Source organism: Pelobates fuscus, chromosome 7, assembly GCF_036172605.1.
Source record: "Pelobates fuscus isolate aPelFus1 chromosome 7, aPelFus1.pri, whole genome shotgun sequence".
Taxonomy (NCBI): Eukaryota; Metazoa; Chordata; class Amphibia; order Anura; family Pelobatidae; genus Pelobates; species Pelobates fuscus.
In genome coordinates this window covers 162,485,848-162,501,792 of record NC_086323.1, presented here as the reverse complement: position 1 = coordinate 162,501,792, position 15,945 = coordinate 162,485,848, and the positions used below count along the sequence as shown (strand labels likewise).

Below are 15,945 nucleotides of genomic sequence, written 5' to 3'. Positions count from 1 at the left end.
TTAGGCCTTGAAAAATAAAGCTTGGTTAGTTTAAAATAAATAAAGCTGCCTCCTAACTTTTTTTCGCTGGATCCTAGATCCCTAGCAAATTTATCAACCTTTGGCTTTGCAGACAAACTTAAAAAATTTAATTACGGGCAAGGCTTTTTTGGCTAGATTTCACACAAAAAGCACACAAACAAAAATGTTTATTCTCCTTTTTGGTATAGAAGGGGATAAGGATAGCTGTATAGGTTCAGTAGAGTCAAGGTTTTTCGTTAAAGGACCACTATAGGCACCCACACCACTTCAGCTCAATGAAGTGGTCTGGGTGCCAGGTCCCCCAGGTTTTAACCCTGCAGCTGTAAACATAGCAGTTTCAGAGAAACTGCTATGTTTACACTGAGGGTTAATCCAGTCTCGCTGACAGCCACTAGAAGCCACTTCCGTGATTCAACTGGGAAAATCACAATGAGAAGACGCTGACGTCCATAGGAAGCATTGGGTAATGCTTTCCTATGGGCGGTTTGAATGCATGCGCATTCAGCACTGACGTCAGCAGGAGGAGGAGAGTTCCCCGGCGCTGGAGAAAGGTAAGTGTTTAAACCCCTTCAGCCCAGCGGGAGGGGGGCCATGACGGTGGGGGGGGGGGGGGGCAGGGCAATGAACTACATAGTGCCAGGAAAACCAGTTTCTTTAACTGGCAAGATAGCAAGGCAGACCAGTAAAGTTGCTTCGCCTTCGAAGACTGCATTAAGGCATGTGATGCTAAGATCCCATTAGCTTCTGCCCTTTATTATGTGCCAGTGCGTGTGCTTTAACTGCCCTGATCTTGTTTGTTCTTCCTGTTTTTCCTACTCCTCTGGCTATTCTTAGGACTGAGGATTCTAGAAGACATGCGTTAAAGAAAGAAGCGCTTGCAGAAGCTTTGCATTGCAAGTGTTTCTACCTCATTTTGTTGACAGGGAATTTATATCGTGTTAATAATCGTGGAATTGTCAGGGAAATTTTGCTTTAGTTTTGGAAAAGTAGCTTGTAATTGAAATTCATAACTTGTGTCAATCCCCTAAACTGAGATTCCTTGAAATGATCTCATCTTGATATTTATTTTACGTACTAACTCTATTTCATTTTTTAATGCAGACGGCCAAATGGATGAGCAAGAGCTTAATGAACAGATCAATAAAGTTACAATATTAAAAGGTACCACTACTCTTCTGTATCATTCATTGCCCATTAACATGTAGCTCTCCAATAAAAAAAATCTGCTCCTATGTTGTTGCTGCCGTACATATAAATGTAGCTTACTAGTCTATACGTTTTAAAGATTCTGTCCTCACAAAAATATTTTTATTTCACCAGATGAACTGCTTCATGCACAGTCTCCACCAAATGAGACAAAACAAGAAATCCAACAGCTTCGCAAAGAATTGGTAGATGCCCAAGAGTTGGCCAAATCTAGCAGGCAAAAATGCATGGAACTCCAAGGTGAGTTTCAGAGGTTATAGTGAACTGCCTTGCCATCAGAATGTTGGTATGTAATGTGTGGCCACAATGCGTTGGCTGTACGTAACATAGTTGAACCTGGAGAGCTCATTTCTTACTTTGAGAGCTGAAGATGTGCCCCACCACATTACTTTGTAATGCATGGCGAAAACTTGGTACTCACATGTTAAAAGGCTGGCATTCACTCTATTATTGTAAAATTTAAAAATGAATAAATTTTAAACCTTCCTGTGTTTATCATGCTGATTGATTTGGTGGGAAATATAAAACATATGCTACATGGATTGAGCAAAACCAATTTTGCTACAATTCAGGGAGTACATCTTTTATTTCTCCTATTGTTTGAAACTTCACGCCCTGTATAACTCTGATATGTCACAATTATGTACGCCATAAATTGCCTCTAATTTTGTGAAATGCTTTGTGCTGTCTTGCTTGTGTGATATGGTGAAATTTTATAGCACATCACATTTAATATTTTCTTTATTATCTATGCTTAGAACTGTACATTTAAGGATCATTATAGGGTCAGGAACACAAACTTGTATTCCTGACCCTATAGTGCTAAACCAACCGTTTAAGTGGCTTGTCCACATATACGTACTGGTCCAGAGGACCAATGTTCTGCTGATATTTCATGGTAGCAACATATGTGCTGCATTAAGGTGTCAACAGGAAAAAGTTGCCAGATCAGCCCCACCTGAATTTCTGTACTTTTGATTGCTTTTACTTTTGATTACAATTGCATGTATTTAGGTTACTGATAGCAGACGTAGCTGCCTGCCAAGTCTCATATTCACTTACAGTTGCAGGGAGACATTTGTCAGTCATTAAGTGTGCATCCTGGTATTATTTAGCAACAGTGATTGATTTGTGGACTAACTATAGACATTGCTACCTTTCCTTAGTGTCCTGTGTAAATGGGGAAAATATATTCTGCATTGCTGAAGGAGACTTCCAGTTTTGACACTCACTTATAGATTATGATGGATGAACTTGAAGTTCTAATACTATCCTTATCCTCTGCAGGATACTTAATGTCATAGTTTGAAAATATATACATATTTTAGTTTATATATTTTTTAAATTGTTACAGTAAATAGGCATTGTTGCAGTAAGTACAGTAGTAGTAAATGAAAGGTGTAGAGATAGACATGATGTCTGCACCCATTCTTCCCTCCTACCTACCCACCCAGGAATATTTTTATATGTGCATTCTGCATTTTAACTTGCCTTTTATCTTAAGATTAGGATATGAATTAACCCCAATGCTCCGATTTTTAGTCTCTCTATGGCCTTGTTGCCTTTGGTTGTAAAAATGTCTCTGCCAGTATTAAAGATTGAGTATGTTCCTACATAGAAGCACAAGAAAGGACAATCCATCAATAGTTAGCCTTGCGGACACTTTATGCAATAGGCAGAAAATAGATTTGACACAAGTGCTATCCTAGCATAGTCTTACTAGTTCGGTAGAGGTAGATCTCGACTTGTTATGAAGTTTATTAAATCTTAGTTTTGTAAATGCATTCCTAAAACCTCAACATGTGATAATGTGTAATATACATTTTTGTGCAGGAACACTAGGGTAGAGTGTTGAGGACTGGCTGTATATTTGTTTTGTGTGCATATGTTTAGTGTTTTGGTTTTTCTTCTTTTCTGAGAAGTTATATTTTTTCAATTGTGAAGCCAGTAACACTTTGTTTTTGTTTTTTTAATTCTTTTCTGTAGCACTTTTAGAAGAGGAGAGAAAATCCAGCAGACAGCAAGCAGAGGAATCCACCAAGCAAATCCAGCAACTTCAAGGTATACAATTACAGAACAATGAATACTACTCTACCGTAAAGTGTGTGCCTACATGTATGTTGAAAAACATTCAAAGACTTAGTTATTTCCAAGCTGTGAAATAAAACAACGCATTTACTGCACCATTCCCTTGACACAATTATTTTGCATAATGCAGACATTTCTGTATGAGAGCCTGTACTGTGACCAAACATAAAGGGAACTATTTGGTAGCAAGTACAGGGTGAAGCTTGTGCAAATGGTTCTATTATTTCTTTATGCTGAACTATATATCCGATAAAACTCTTTTAATTTAGTGCTCCAATTGAGAAGGATCTGGATTGGCTAGCTTCATATTTACAGTAAAGAAGGGAAAATTTAGAGCTTAACCCCCCTCATTCCATTGGGAGTTAATTCCAGCCTTGATTGACCCTTTGTTGCCTATACTTTATTTGAAACTGTAATGCAACGCCGTTTTTACAATTTACAATATGAGACTGGCTTGCAGCTACAATATTTTCTCACAATGAGGCACCATTATGTCATAATGGTTTGCGTAAACATGAATGATAAAAATCTTAAAATAGAATTTAAACCTACCAATGCTTTGACATTTGTAATATACTTTATACTCCCTTTATTTTTTTTTTTACAAATGTTATTCATTTTAATTTAATTTTAACTCCTAAAGAGAATTATTTCTCAATTTTAAAAGATTTTTATAAGTAAGTCGAGCAGTGCGTCGCATGAGTATAATGTGAGAATAATAGAGAGGATTACGGTTGAGGAACAGGTTAGTGCAAATCCACAGCATCTAAATACAAGTTAGCTATGGTGGCTCATTGTAGTACTGCACTTTCTTTCTTTTTTTTATTCTTTATTTTGTTGTGCAGGTGTTTACATATCGATTTAATGACGCCACAACAGTGTAAACTTTGACATTGTAGTAAGAACAGTGGCTTGCAAGGCAATGCACATTTTTATAGTATTATTAAGCTTAAACAATCTAACACGTTACAGTAAATAATATAAAATAAACAGTACGTTTAGGCTAGAGTAAATTAACAGTTGGCACATTCTGCAATGGCATCTGTGGAGTTAATACTGCTAGGGTCTGAGATATAAGCCTGAGGTCAGTGCTGCAACTTGGGGTAACACCTGAGGCTCTCTGTAGCATTAGTCTATTCAGTGTGGTATGGTGCTGCAGGAAATCTATACCGAATAAAGACAATTTTATATTAGATAGGCAGGAGACTTATGCAGGCTAGATTTCATTATTTATACTAGGACAGAGTGCCCTGACCATTAGGAGTCATCAGCGTTGCATGGATATTTAACTGAAACGAGAACATTGTACCAACAAACCAGGGTTGATGCGCATCAGCCAAATATAGTACGTACAAGAAATGCAAGGTAATAGCTGGTTAGTGAGTATAAGAGTATCACGCTTTACAGAGTTTTTGTTGAAATGCTTGAGTGTACCGCTGGGTAGATAAACAGGTTAGTTAATGCATACAGGATTTAACAGGGCTCTCTGGTGCCTGAGAGCAGGTATCATAGCGTCTATTGTTGGCTGTCAGCCTACCCCGCTAGGAGGCTCAGGGGGTGAGTCTCTCGCCATGATAGTCCCAGTGCCGTGTCTTTTTGTCTCCTGGAGCCGTGTGAGTTGTTGCTGAGGTGCCCGCTGGGGTCCCTTTGTACAGGGGATGAGGCATCGCAGTGCCGCCGCAGGTAGGGTGCAGTCCGGAGTTTCTCTCCAAACCATTGCCGTTGCTGTCACCGTGGGACGACCCTGGCTAATGGTGCCTGTGACTTTTCGGGGAGGAGAGCGACCCGGAGTGTTGGTGCGGCAGTAATGTTTCCTGCAGTTTCCGTTTGATCGGTGAGTGCGTCTTTGTGGGGTTTTGACTCTTTGCCCCGTGGAACCCGTGTTGGGAGTTGTTAGAGCTTTTGTGCGGACCGGTCTCTGCTTAGGCCTACACTCCTCCCGGCTTTTCGTCGTTCCGTTCCCCTTCTGGGGCTGAGGTGGTCGTGCAGCTGTTCTCCGCTCCAGAGAGGCCCAGAAACGGTCGAACAGGGCATCTAGCCTCTACAAAGATTGCTGGACGATATCAGGGTAGGCTCCTGTTTTGGGTTCATCGCTATGAGGTGGGAGTTCAGCCACCATCTTGGCATGGAGAGTTGCGTTTCGAGTAGGTTCAGACCCAGGGGCCCTGCCACTCTGGACATCTTGTGACTGGCCAGCGGGGACCGGGATAACCACCACCGGTCCAAGGGGGGGGTAGCGGGTCTGCAATTGCCCCCTGCAGGAGCTGTGTCGCATGCCGAGCAGGAGAGCGGCCGTTCCGCTCGGCCGGGCAACGTTCCAGGCCCCGACGGAACCCTCGACCAGAGATTGATCCGGGAGGGAGGCGAGAGGGTCAGGGTGCCCCGGCTGGCTCCTGCTTAAGGTGCGCTGCATAGTCAGTCGTTTTGGCTTGCTGGAACGCCTTTCTTTAGCTTACTTCTCCGTTTGGCTGCGGAGCTCCCTTGAAATGCGTCCAGCCACCATGAAGCTCCTGCACTTTTTTTTTTTAGAATACTTAAAGGGACACTATAGTCACTTGAACAACTTTAGCTTAAAGAAGCAGTTTTGGTGTATAGAACATGCCCTTGCAGCCTCACTGCTCAATCCTCTGCCATTTAGGAGTTAAATCCCTTTGTTTATGAACCCTAGTCACACCTCCCTGCATGTGACTTGCACAGCCTTCCATAAACACTTCCTGTAAAGAGAGCCCTATTAAGGCTTTCTTTATTGCAAGTTCTGTTTAGTTAAGATTTTCTTATCCCCTGCGATGTTAATAGCTTGCTAGACCCTGCAAGTGCCTCCTGTATGTGATTAAAGTTCAATTTAGAGATTGAGATACAATTATTTAAGGTAAATTACATCTGTTTGAAGGTGAAACCAGTTTTTGTTTTTTTCATGCAGGCTATGTCAATCATAGCCAGGGGAGGTGTGGCTAGGGCTGCATAAACAGAAACAAAGTGATTTAACTCCTGAATGACAGTGAATTGAGCAGTGAAATTGCAGGGGAATGATTTAAACACTAAAACTGCTTTATTTAGCTAAAGTAATTTAGGTGGCTATAGTGTTCCTTTAAGGCAGACGTAACAGGCTATATAACATATAGGTATGTCAGTGTGTAATTAGTAAGGGATAACATGCTTCTAATAGCTGAGATTTTGTATTGCCACTCGGTTCTTATAATGAAGGATTGTCTGAATATGAGTAGGCTCTTGCTGTCAAAGATTTATCCTGCTCCACATATGGGCCACTGCATACAGTCCTTCAATTTGTCAGGAATTATGTCGTAGCTTGTCTCCAGGCTGCTCTGAGGGAAGTGACAGGTCTTCTGTGTGCACGCTGCTGGTAGGTCGCTGCAACATGGTTCACTGCTTTTAGTAGCCCGGACAGCAGTGGGCGCTCTCTCTGCTTGTCCAGTGTTGCTCATGTTCCGCCTTGCAGGGTCTCTGGTTTGAGGGAGCACCAGAGGTCGGGCAGCTTGTTGAGCTTGTTGAGCATGTGGGCTTCTGGTCACAACATCCTCCAGATGGGTCTCCCTTCCGGAGTGGAATCTGTTATCCAGCTCTGGTTACTTGCGGAGTTGTGCAGTGAGGTCTGCCATATATGCGCTCCCAGAACTCCTGACAGAGCCTATCAAATCGAGCTTCAAAGCTCTCCCTCCACGCTGCGATTGCAGGGCTCTCCTGGTGCTGTGTTGTGGCGACCATCTTGTGCTCGCCATGCGGTCGGTTATTCTGTGGAGGAGCCTGCCATTGCTGAGAAGCATGTTTACCCAGGGGGGACCGGGATAACCCCCAGCGTGCTTTTTCTAATTTATTTATAGCTCATTTTGTGCAAGACTTAAGGGAGGACTCTTCTTTTCCCCAAAATTTCAGTATCCTGATTACTTGTTTCATAATCTTAACAAATCTGTTTTTGTTTGGTTTGAAAAATAAAATTTAAATCTATAAATGTGAACATTTATTCTGAAACTCAACGCCTTCAGCTTGGCTCCCTTTTGTGTGTGTCCCTTTTGCCTCTCAAGGCAACGGCATTCCGTGCTGAAGCATTGCTTCACACATTTGACTTTAAGCATTAGAATGGAGATTTTAAAATCATTCCTTTTTCAGTTTCATATGGTTTTGGTTAAGTACCTCCAATGGTAATCCCACACATCCCTTATTTAAAGGCAGTGTGGTATGTCTTTACATAATGAAATCTAAGTTTACTTGTTTGCTTTTAATGTTTTACCACCGAATGTGCTTTTATCTGTAGCTGTTGCAAGATTTCACCAGCCAGTTTTGCACAGCCTCAATGATCATTCCATATTCTTTTATATTTTGTGTGTGCCGTTTCAGCTCAGTTGCATAGGTTACAGGAAGAAATAGAAATATTAAGAGAGGAGAAAGAAAATGACATCTCCAGCACTCGAGAAGAACTAATGAATGCCCAGGAGGAGATTGCCATTCTGAAGCATGTGTCTGAACAGGTGGCCACAGAGCGAGAAGGGGACATAGCTGAGCTCCAGGGAGAACTGCAGGAGGTGCGGTTCGAGCTTGAACACTGGAGGAAAACGGCTTCCAAATATGAGAAGGAAATTGTCAATCTGCAAGCCAGTTTCCAAGCTCAGTGTAAGGATCGAGAGGACCAGCAGAGAGAGGAGTCTGCTAAGTTGCAAGGTTTGTACAATTTGCTGTGACAGTAATTACTCACTGCATGTAACTGTAGGTATTGAACATGATTTGATTTTCCTTGCAATGATATAGTAATGATAAGCTGTAAATTGAAAAGATCAGTGCAGACCTATTTCGCTAAAATAATGTGTGGTGGCTCGGAGAACAAATCCTTTATTGCCATGCTAGAGCAGAGCGGTGACTATTGGCCTGTGAGATTTAGATGAAGCAAATCCTGGAGGGTACTTTTTGTGAGAAGCATCTCATGAACAAAATAGATGTAAAGGGAAAGGTTGCAGATTGCAGAGTGATTTATTAGGTCCTGAAAATTGGAATCTAAACTCCGACAGCAGAACCGATTCCCTTTATAAATCTTATTCTAACTTGTTTAATAATTAAAAGGCTGCATCCTGGCTGTAGCCAGTGATCCTGTTTGTAGGCTACAGGAGCTCCATCCTGTTTATTCACTAAACTGAGATTTGTCTGATTTCAAATTTTAGGTCAAAATAGCCAAATTGGTAACCTTCTCATCTATGTATTCATTTTGGCCTGAAATTTGAAATTCACTGACACTGAATTTGCAGTTTTGTGAATAATCCCTGCATGTCACCAAGTGAAGCAAGAAGCATATGCACCAACAGTGACAGAGGGTAAACGTTAGGATGTATAGAAATAATGTGTTTACCAAATCATAACCGTATTTACCCTCCTAACATCTACCTTCACTTGCACAACTTGATGGTCTGATGGTAGAAACTGAGCTGTATCGCTAAAACAATACAATGCAACATCTTCGAACCCTCTGAGTCCTGGGTACATTGTAATCTAAGGTGCTTTATAAAGCGGCCCTGTGTCTGTAGCTCTAAAACTGATTGACACCTGCAAGATTAGTAAATCACAAACTGTATGACCTTTCTTATTTTTAAATACCCATCTGAGGAGGCCGAGGACTAGCTAATGGTCCAGTGTTATAAACAGCAAGTGAAAGATTATCACAGTAAACATCTGATTATATATCGCAAAGTTAAATGTTTGTCCGTTTTAGTAGGCTTGTATGCAACTGTGATTAATGTCGACCATGGACGGAAAGCTAACAAAAAGCTTGGTTTTGTCAGGTGAACTGGAGGATCTCAGACAGACTGTCCGTTCCCTGGAAGATGAATGCCAGTCTTTACAAAAAGACAACTCCATACTTATCGAAAAGTGCCGTAGGATAGAACAAGAGCTTCACAGGTGAGTGTAATCAGCATATCAGTAGCATGGCTGCCTACTTGCTACCTTGTATTTTATGTTAAATGTTCTGATTTCCCTGCCCTCCACGCTGACTCATTATAGACCGGACAACCATTCTATGTTCTCCAGTAGCTTGTTAAAGAGCATTGTTCTCATGTTGTTTGATTTTGTTTTTTGTTGTGCATTCCAGCTCACAGAAACAATCTGTTGACCTCACCAGTGACCTCACCATTCTGCAAAGTACCCGGGAACAGCTTGAAAATGAAATGGGCTCATTAAAAGACCAGAACCAGCGGGAGGCATCACACTTGAAGTCTCAACTTAAAGAGGCAGAGAAGCGAGTCCACAATGTGCGACAAGAGGTAAGTTTAAATCCCCAGGGGATTTACTAGGTACAAGGATGTACAAGGTACAGTTCTTACATTACTCCATGTGACTTGCATTAAAAAGGATATATGATGAACAAAAAAATAATTATAATTTTCCCCAGAAAATACTTTAAAGTTTTAGTAATTTGGATTTGATTTGGTAGGGTGACATAATCAGTCATGGGTTAGGTGGCATCATATTTAGAACTGGAATGGCCAAAAGGAAGGCCACATCGAGCTGTTGAACTACTTTTGGGCCTACCCTTGATTATGACTAAAGGTGCACCTCTCCAAATTCGCTTGTATCCAGTGACATTAAGGCAGTATCCGTTTACAGCTTGTATTCCCTTTTTTGCTTTTTTAGTTTGAAGACACACAAGCTAAATTGTCTGAGCTCAAGGTGACGTTTGAAAAGACTGAACAAGAAAAGCAGACTATCATAGATGAACTGAAGCAATGTAAAGATAACCTAAAGCTGCTGCAGGAGAAAGGAAAGACTGTAAGTGCTCCATTTGTAGTTGGAGGATAGACTGTCCCAGGCCTTGCTTGTCCCTGGTCTCGGGGAAACTAGTCTGCAAGACATATTCTTCTATGACAGCCTCTGCCATCATGCCTTAGTCTTGTGTAGAATTCTTGTCACCACAAAGTTTGTTGTGTTCTGAAAAGTGGTGCAAAGATGCAAAAGTGTCACCAATAGAGAATGTGTCTACTGGCTTCCATGCTGATTGGCCCAGTTGTAGTACTTTGTACCATTTTTCAGATCATGACATTTTGATAAGCACCTCCCGTTATTGATTCTCTTTGCAAATGGATATTTAGTTATATCCTTAATCCACCATCTTGTTTACTTGTTGGTAGACATTTTTATATGAGGTCGGATATTTGCACAGTTTTACATTTAGCAATTAAGTATTGTTGCTCACAGTTCGTATAATTTCCCTGTGCTACTGCAGTTATTAACTTCCCTTTTCCTGGCTTGGATCATGTTAAAGTGATAAGCCAGAACTGCCGTATTGCCTACTTCAGTGATAATTGCTGTCATAGTGACCTGTTAGCCATTCTATCTCTATAGGCTAATCATGCTCTCTTTTTGATTTTCCAATCCAAGGAAATATGTAGAAAGTAATTGTGTCCCCACAAACTCCTTGTTGTTCCAATTCTATGGTTTAGAATTGCTGATGCTACACCTCACCTAAAAACAGGAAATAATGGCTGGCAATCATTAAAGGGATACTTAGTGCCAAGAATTACTGTATTCCTGGCACTATAGTTCACGCGGCCTGTATTCGCTTTAGCCCTCCCCATAGAAAATTATTGAATCAATGCTTTCCTATAGGGAAATAGATGACGCTGGATGTCCTCATGCAGAGTGTTAGGTCCAGCGTCCGTTACTGGACTAATAGTCTCTTAGGATCCAAGAAACCCTTGAGTAGACAGCCACTGGAGGCAGACTTAGTGCTGCAATGTTTTACAAGACCCAGACCACTTCAATGTGCATTGAGAAAATGTGATTCATAAAGTTTTTTTTATGTTAGTTCACTGATGTGCTTGGTTGCTGTGATCGGAGTTGTACTATATTTGTTTGGGTTTTTTTGTGTTTTAAATGTAAAGTGCACTTGTTATAGTGTTAAATGCATGTGCAAACACTGCTTTTGTAGTCTGGGAAATTACTGTTCCAAAAAGTGCACAAAAATGTTCACGTTAACATAAACACAAAAGGTGTTTTGTCTTTCTTCAACACCAACAAATCTGTACACAGACTACCTCTCCATCCCATTTCAAGCATTCTCTTTTTGGCTAAAAAAAAAAGTATAGGTATAGACTTAATTATGTATGTCGCCGATGCCTCACCTTTTGGTTTTGCGGACTGCTTTTCCTGTGATCCCATTCATAGAAATGAGCCATGGAAGCGGTAGTGCACGAAGGATTAACATTGCTGGCCTAAAGTATTTCTAAAGAAGAAGGGAGAATAATGGTCTGATGCTTGGTCTAAACAGTGTATCACTAGATAGTATGTGGATTGAAGACTAGTGTAATACCCATAGTTTTTTGCATTTGCGAGTTGTCTCAGAATAGATATTTAATAGAAAATTGTAATTGTTCTTAATTCCTGCAAATGGTTTCAAGTTCCAGCATTTTTAACACTTTAGATTAGGTCTAATGGATTTTCTCATCTGTGGGTGCTTATGCTGATCGATCTCAAATTTAAATTGAAATGAACATCTAACACAGTCTGACATACCATGTTGTCAATCCTCACCAATCTATTATATCGATCTGTATTTCTAGTTTAAGGTGCTTGTGTAAATGGCACTTAAGTCTGATATTTTTATTTTTGTTTTATTCTCAGATGAATAAGATACAGTGGCCATTTGTAGATAATCTTAATGTTTTGCAAGGCAAATCGTTAATAAATTTATATAAAATTTTTTTTATAAATCAGATGTGTTTTTTTTAGCACATACCTTTTATATCATTGGTCTAGAGCAGGGATTGGCAACCTTCGGCTCTGCAGATGTTTTGGACTACACCTCCCATGTTGCTTTGCCAGCATTATGTGTGTAAGAGCATTATGGGGGATGTAGTCCACAACACCTGGAGAGCCGAAGGTTGCCTATCCCTGGTCTAGAGGTAAACTTTTCTGGTTAGAATTAAATTTAACCTGTACATTTTATGATCATATAAATGGATGACTAGATCTGAAATTATCAATGGCACAGCCATTTTGTCAACTTACTTTACAAATTCAGCTTTCTAATTCAACCCCTGCTTTGTCTTTGGCCTAATCCAATCATTTAGGTCAGAGTGTAGTCTTTCTTGGGCCAAGAATTCTATTTAGTCCCACTTTTCCACATTCTATTCATTATTAAACATACGGTTATGTTTTTAAGAAAATGTAATGTAAAGAAAAATAGTGTCCCATTAAAGTCAGAACCATTAATGCACTCATTGGGAACCTGTAATTTTTTTTATGCTGCTGGAATCTATATGAAACTTTTAGGTTGCACCACCTCTACAATTCTTAAAATAAGTATTTATATAAAAAAAAAACAGTGTGTTAATTTAAACATATAACAAGCATACAAGATTCATATAAACAATATTGTGCTAGTAACTGCTAGTAGAGATATAGTATTCAAATTAAGAGCATGCTTTGCAATAAAAAAAGTACTTATTTCCACTTTCCATTTTTCATGAAAGCCAGTAATATAATGAATACCGCCATCTAGTGGGACTTAAACACTATTACAGCTTAATTTTCTCCCAGACAGTCTAAAAACCACACCTTATTTTCTTACATAATTGTTCTACCCCACATAATATCTCACTCTGGCGCATAAACACATTTTGAATTTAGTATACGAGTAACAAGGAACATGAACACACAAGATCTCACATTGTAAACTCACTGCTCTGGCTACAAAAGGGTTTGTAATTCAGATATGAGAACCTCTAAATGTGCTTAGTGCACATACTGTGTTGGATGTTAATTTCTTTGCACTGTTTTTGCATTAAATCATTATCTCTAGTGCTCCACGTTGATTCAAAGAAACTTAATCCTTGATTGACTCCCATTAAATCACTTTCTTTGTTTTTATTTATTTACGATTTTTTTTTTTTTTTTTTAAAGCACATAAATGATTTCTAATATCCCTTCCCTTCTTTAGCCTTCCGTATTACTACCCGTCCCAGCCGTATTCTTCGGCGTAGTCGTGGCTTTCCTGTATTGGTGTTACGGCCAATTGTGGTAGAGAAAGGTACTAGCATTCACAATAAATACTGTCTGTCCTCTCTTCACTTACATGTCCCATCCATATAACACAGTGCATGATCAGGCAACAAAACAGGGCACCAGTTCCTCACACACAATTCCACCTGTAACAGTGCCAGACCAGTTACTAACCATCTGACATTTGTTCGTCCCTTCTTCTTTGTGCCCAATGTGGCTTGTCTCTAGATAACTGTGCTTCATTGTCTCTGAATGTCTCATTGGTGCCTGGCACGTTTAAAAGAGAAGCTTTGAGAAATACCGCAGACCTGTTGTAACTTTTTAATTTCTTGTTCAGTAGCAACAATTCCATGTCACAGTTCTAAAATTGAAATATTCACCAGGTACAATCTACTAGATTTTGTGGTGATTGCTCCACATTCAGGACATGGCGTCACAATTTTTTCTAGGAACTTTTGAACCTTTCATTTGTATAAAGAATGCAAGACGTTTTGACATCTTCCACTAGTAAGATCTCATCTTTGCATCTGAAGTACAGTCTGCCTGTCCAAGAAAAGGGGCCAGTCTCTTTGCATTGTACTAATAATTAAAGAAATTATTTATAAGGTTAAGGCTGTTTTAGATGGATACAAGTATCCTTTAGAATGACTGTGCTAAAACCAAACCAATTTGTAAATACCAGAGGGAAATAAACTTGGTTGTGTTCTGTTCAATCATTGACCATGCAAACCATAAACTTAGGTCAGTCACAGCTGAAAAAATTTAACCAATGGAATGGACTAGGATTTATTGATTGTGCAATCCCGTAGCTACCAAAAGTGAACCTTCAATCACATTTTACATTAGAGTTTATACCACTTTGCAATTTACATATAGACAACTTGCAGCTCTCCAAGATTTGTTGGACTTTTTAAATGCCACATAACTCCACAACCTGTATTGGAAGTAAACTTCATGCAAGTATGTTTATCCTTGCATTATTTTAAATGAAGGAATAAATATCACATTTTTTTAACCAGTAGAATATTTTCATATATTTAGATCTGTTTCAGAATGCTTTTCCTATTCTGTAGAAGGCCTGCCCAGTTTCTCAAAGCTTTGTGTTTTTTGTTTGTTTTTTATTAAAAACTTTCTTATACAAGAAACATAATGTTTAGATCAGATTACACATATTGTGTTTATTTGTGCATGGGTGTCTTTGTGTTCCTGAATGGGGAAAACCAAATTGTTTAGATATATTCTACACTAAATCAATGGTTTGTTTTTCTTTACTCTTGTATGTAGACTTTCTGGTAGTTTGTCATGCTACATCTATGCTGTTTTTGATAAATGTCTGGGAATTGTGTATCTTGAGGCTTATTGAAATATATTGTTTATTACATGCTTTAAATTATTTTGAAAAGGGGGAGTCGACAGAAAGGTAGGTCAGCCTGGCATGAATGCACACTAGGCTCAATAGCTATTGCACTGTTGGGAGATGTACATACATATGACAGATGCATATATATTGACATTATTTAGCTTCTGAGAGGTAATATCGTGAAATTTTGAAATATATGCCTAGTGGTAAACAAAAGTATTAAGTATTACTAATGAAGCTAAGGTAAGCATTTTTTTATTTTGTAAAAAAAAAAAAAATCTCTTTTCACTGTAAATATGGCTTATGGGTGCGAGTGAGGGATCCATTCTACAGCTTGTGGTATAACCATATTTTACCGTGCAGTCAAGGTTTTCTAGTCATTCTTTCTTTGCTTTGGTAATTTGAACTCAAGATCTATGGACCTGGTGTGAAGTTGCTCCTTAGGAGTCTTGATGGTGGGGGATAGGCTGCAATTCTGTGAACATTCATTTCTTTACTGTCTCCCTACAGAGCTCGTGGCCTTGGATGTCTGTGGTGGCCGCATTGGTTGCTGTGACCGCAGTAATGCTCTATCCCGGCTTTACCAGGGGAGCGCCGTGAAAGCCATGTTCCGTCCTCCACTGAAGCTGGCGTTGCTCACATTTTGGAAATCACAAACACACACACACAAAAACAGATCCTAATCTTCCTTTTTACCTCTTCAGAACCCAAGGCTCTGAAAAAGCAGGCGGCCATTGCTTTAAACTGTAATATATGTATGTGTACAGCAGGGGAATAAACCGATGACATTATTCAACTGTAAAGCAGCACCTTGCTTGCAATTTTTCATGTCCATTTTAAATCTGGTTTTGGTGGGATTGGGAATAGTGTTTTGGTGGCCTCTGAGGGGTCCGTCGGTACCAAATAATTTATGATGTTTGAGTTTTTGGCTGTTTTTACGCTTGAATCCCATTGTAACACATCCATAAGGAGAACCCATCACAACAAATTTGGATATATTTGCCAAAAAGAGAGGGGAACTATCCCCATGCGCTTGGTCAGAGGTTTCTATGCTCCTCATAAATTTCTGGTAATGATTCATGCCTAACGCTTGAGTTTATCACAGAGCTGTCTGGCACAAGCTCATTTTTATAATGGAAACCTCTTTCCATTCCCAGCACATATCATTTTATTGTCCACAGTTTATGGGTTTTAAGTCCAGTTCTGTTCAGTCTTTTACCACCTCATATATCCAAAGTACTTACAGCAGCACCGATAATCTTGTGTGTATT

At 39.6% G+C, this 15,945-nt stretch overlaps 1 protein-coding gene across 5 annotated transcripts in view; it reads left to right on the top strand.

Annotated features, from left to right (window-relative positions):
• The window catches only part of SLMAP (sarcolemma associated protein), a 148,200-nt gene extending 132,723 nt beyond the window's left edge, over window positions 1-15,477 (top strand). For 3 of the 5 annotated variants that reach the window (XM_063426872.1, XM_063426874.1, XM_063426875.1), the window contains 8 exons: window positions 1,123-1,182; window positions 1,342-1,467; window positions 3,214-3,288; window positions 7,669-7,989; window positions 9,099-9,216; window positions 9,407-9,578; window positions 9,949-10,083; window positions 15,185-15,477. In XM_063426872.1, the coding sequence (XP_063282942.1) occupies window positions 1,123-1,182; window positions 1,342-1,467; window positions 3,214-3,288; window positions 7,669-7,989; window positions 9,099-9,216; window positions 9,407-9,578; window positions 9,949-10,083; window positions 15,185-15,274 (1,097 nt within the window). In that variant the 3' untranslated portion in view covers window positions 15,275-15,477. Of the gene's footprint in view, window positions 1-1,122; window positions 1,183-1,341; window positions 1,468-3,213; window positions 3,289-7,668; window positions 7,990-9,098; window positions 9,217-9,406; window positions 9,579-9,948; window positions 10,084-13,252; window positions 13,343-15,184 lie in introns of all 5 variants that reach the window. The other 2 variants (XM_063426873.1, XM_063426876.1) reach the window with 1 other exon arrangement.
• Window positions 15,478-15,945: the final 468 nt, after the last annotated feature.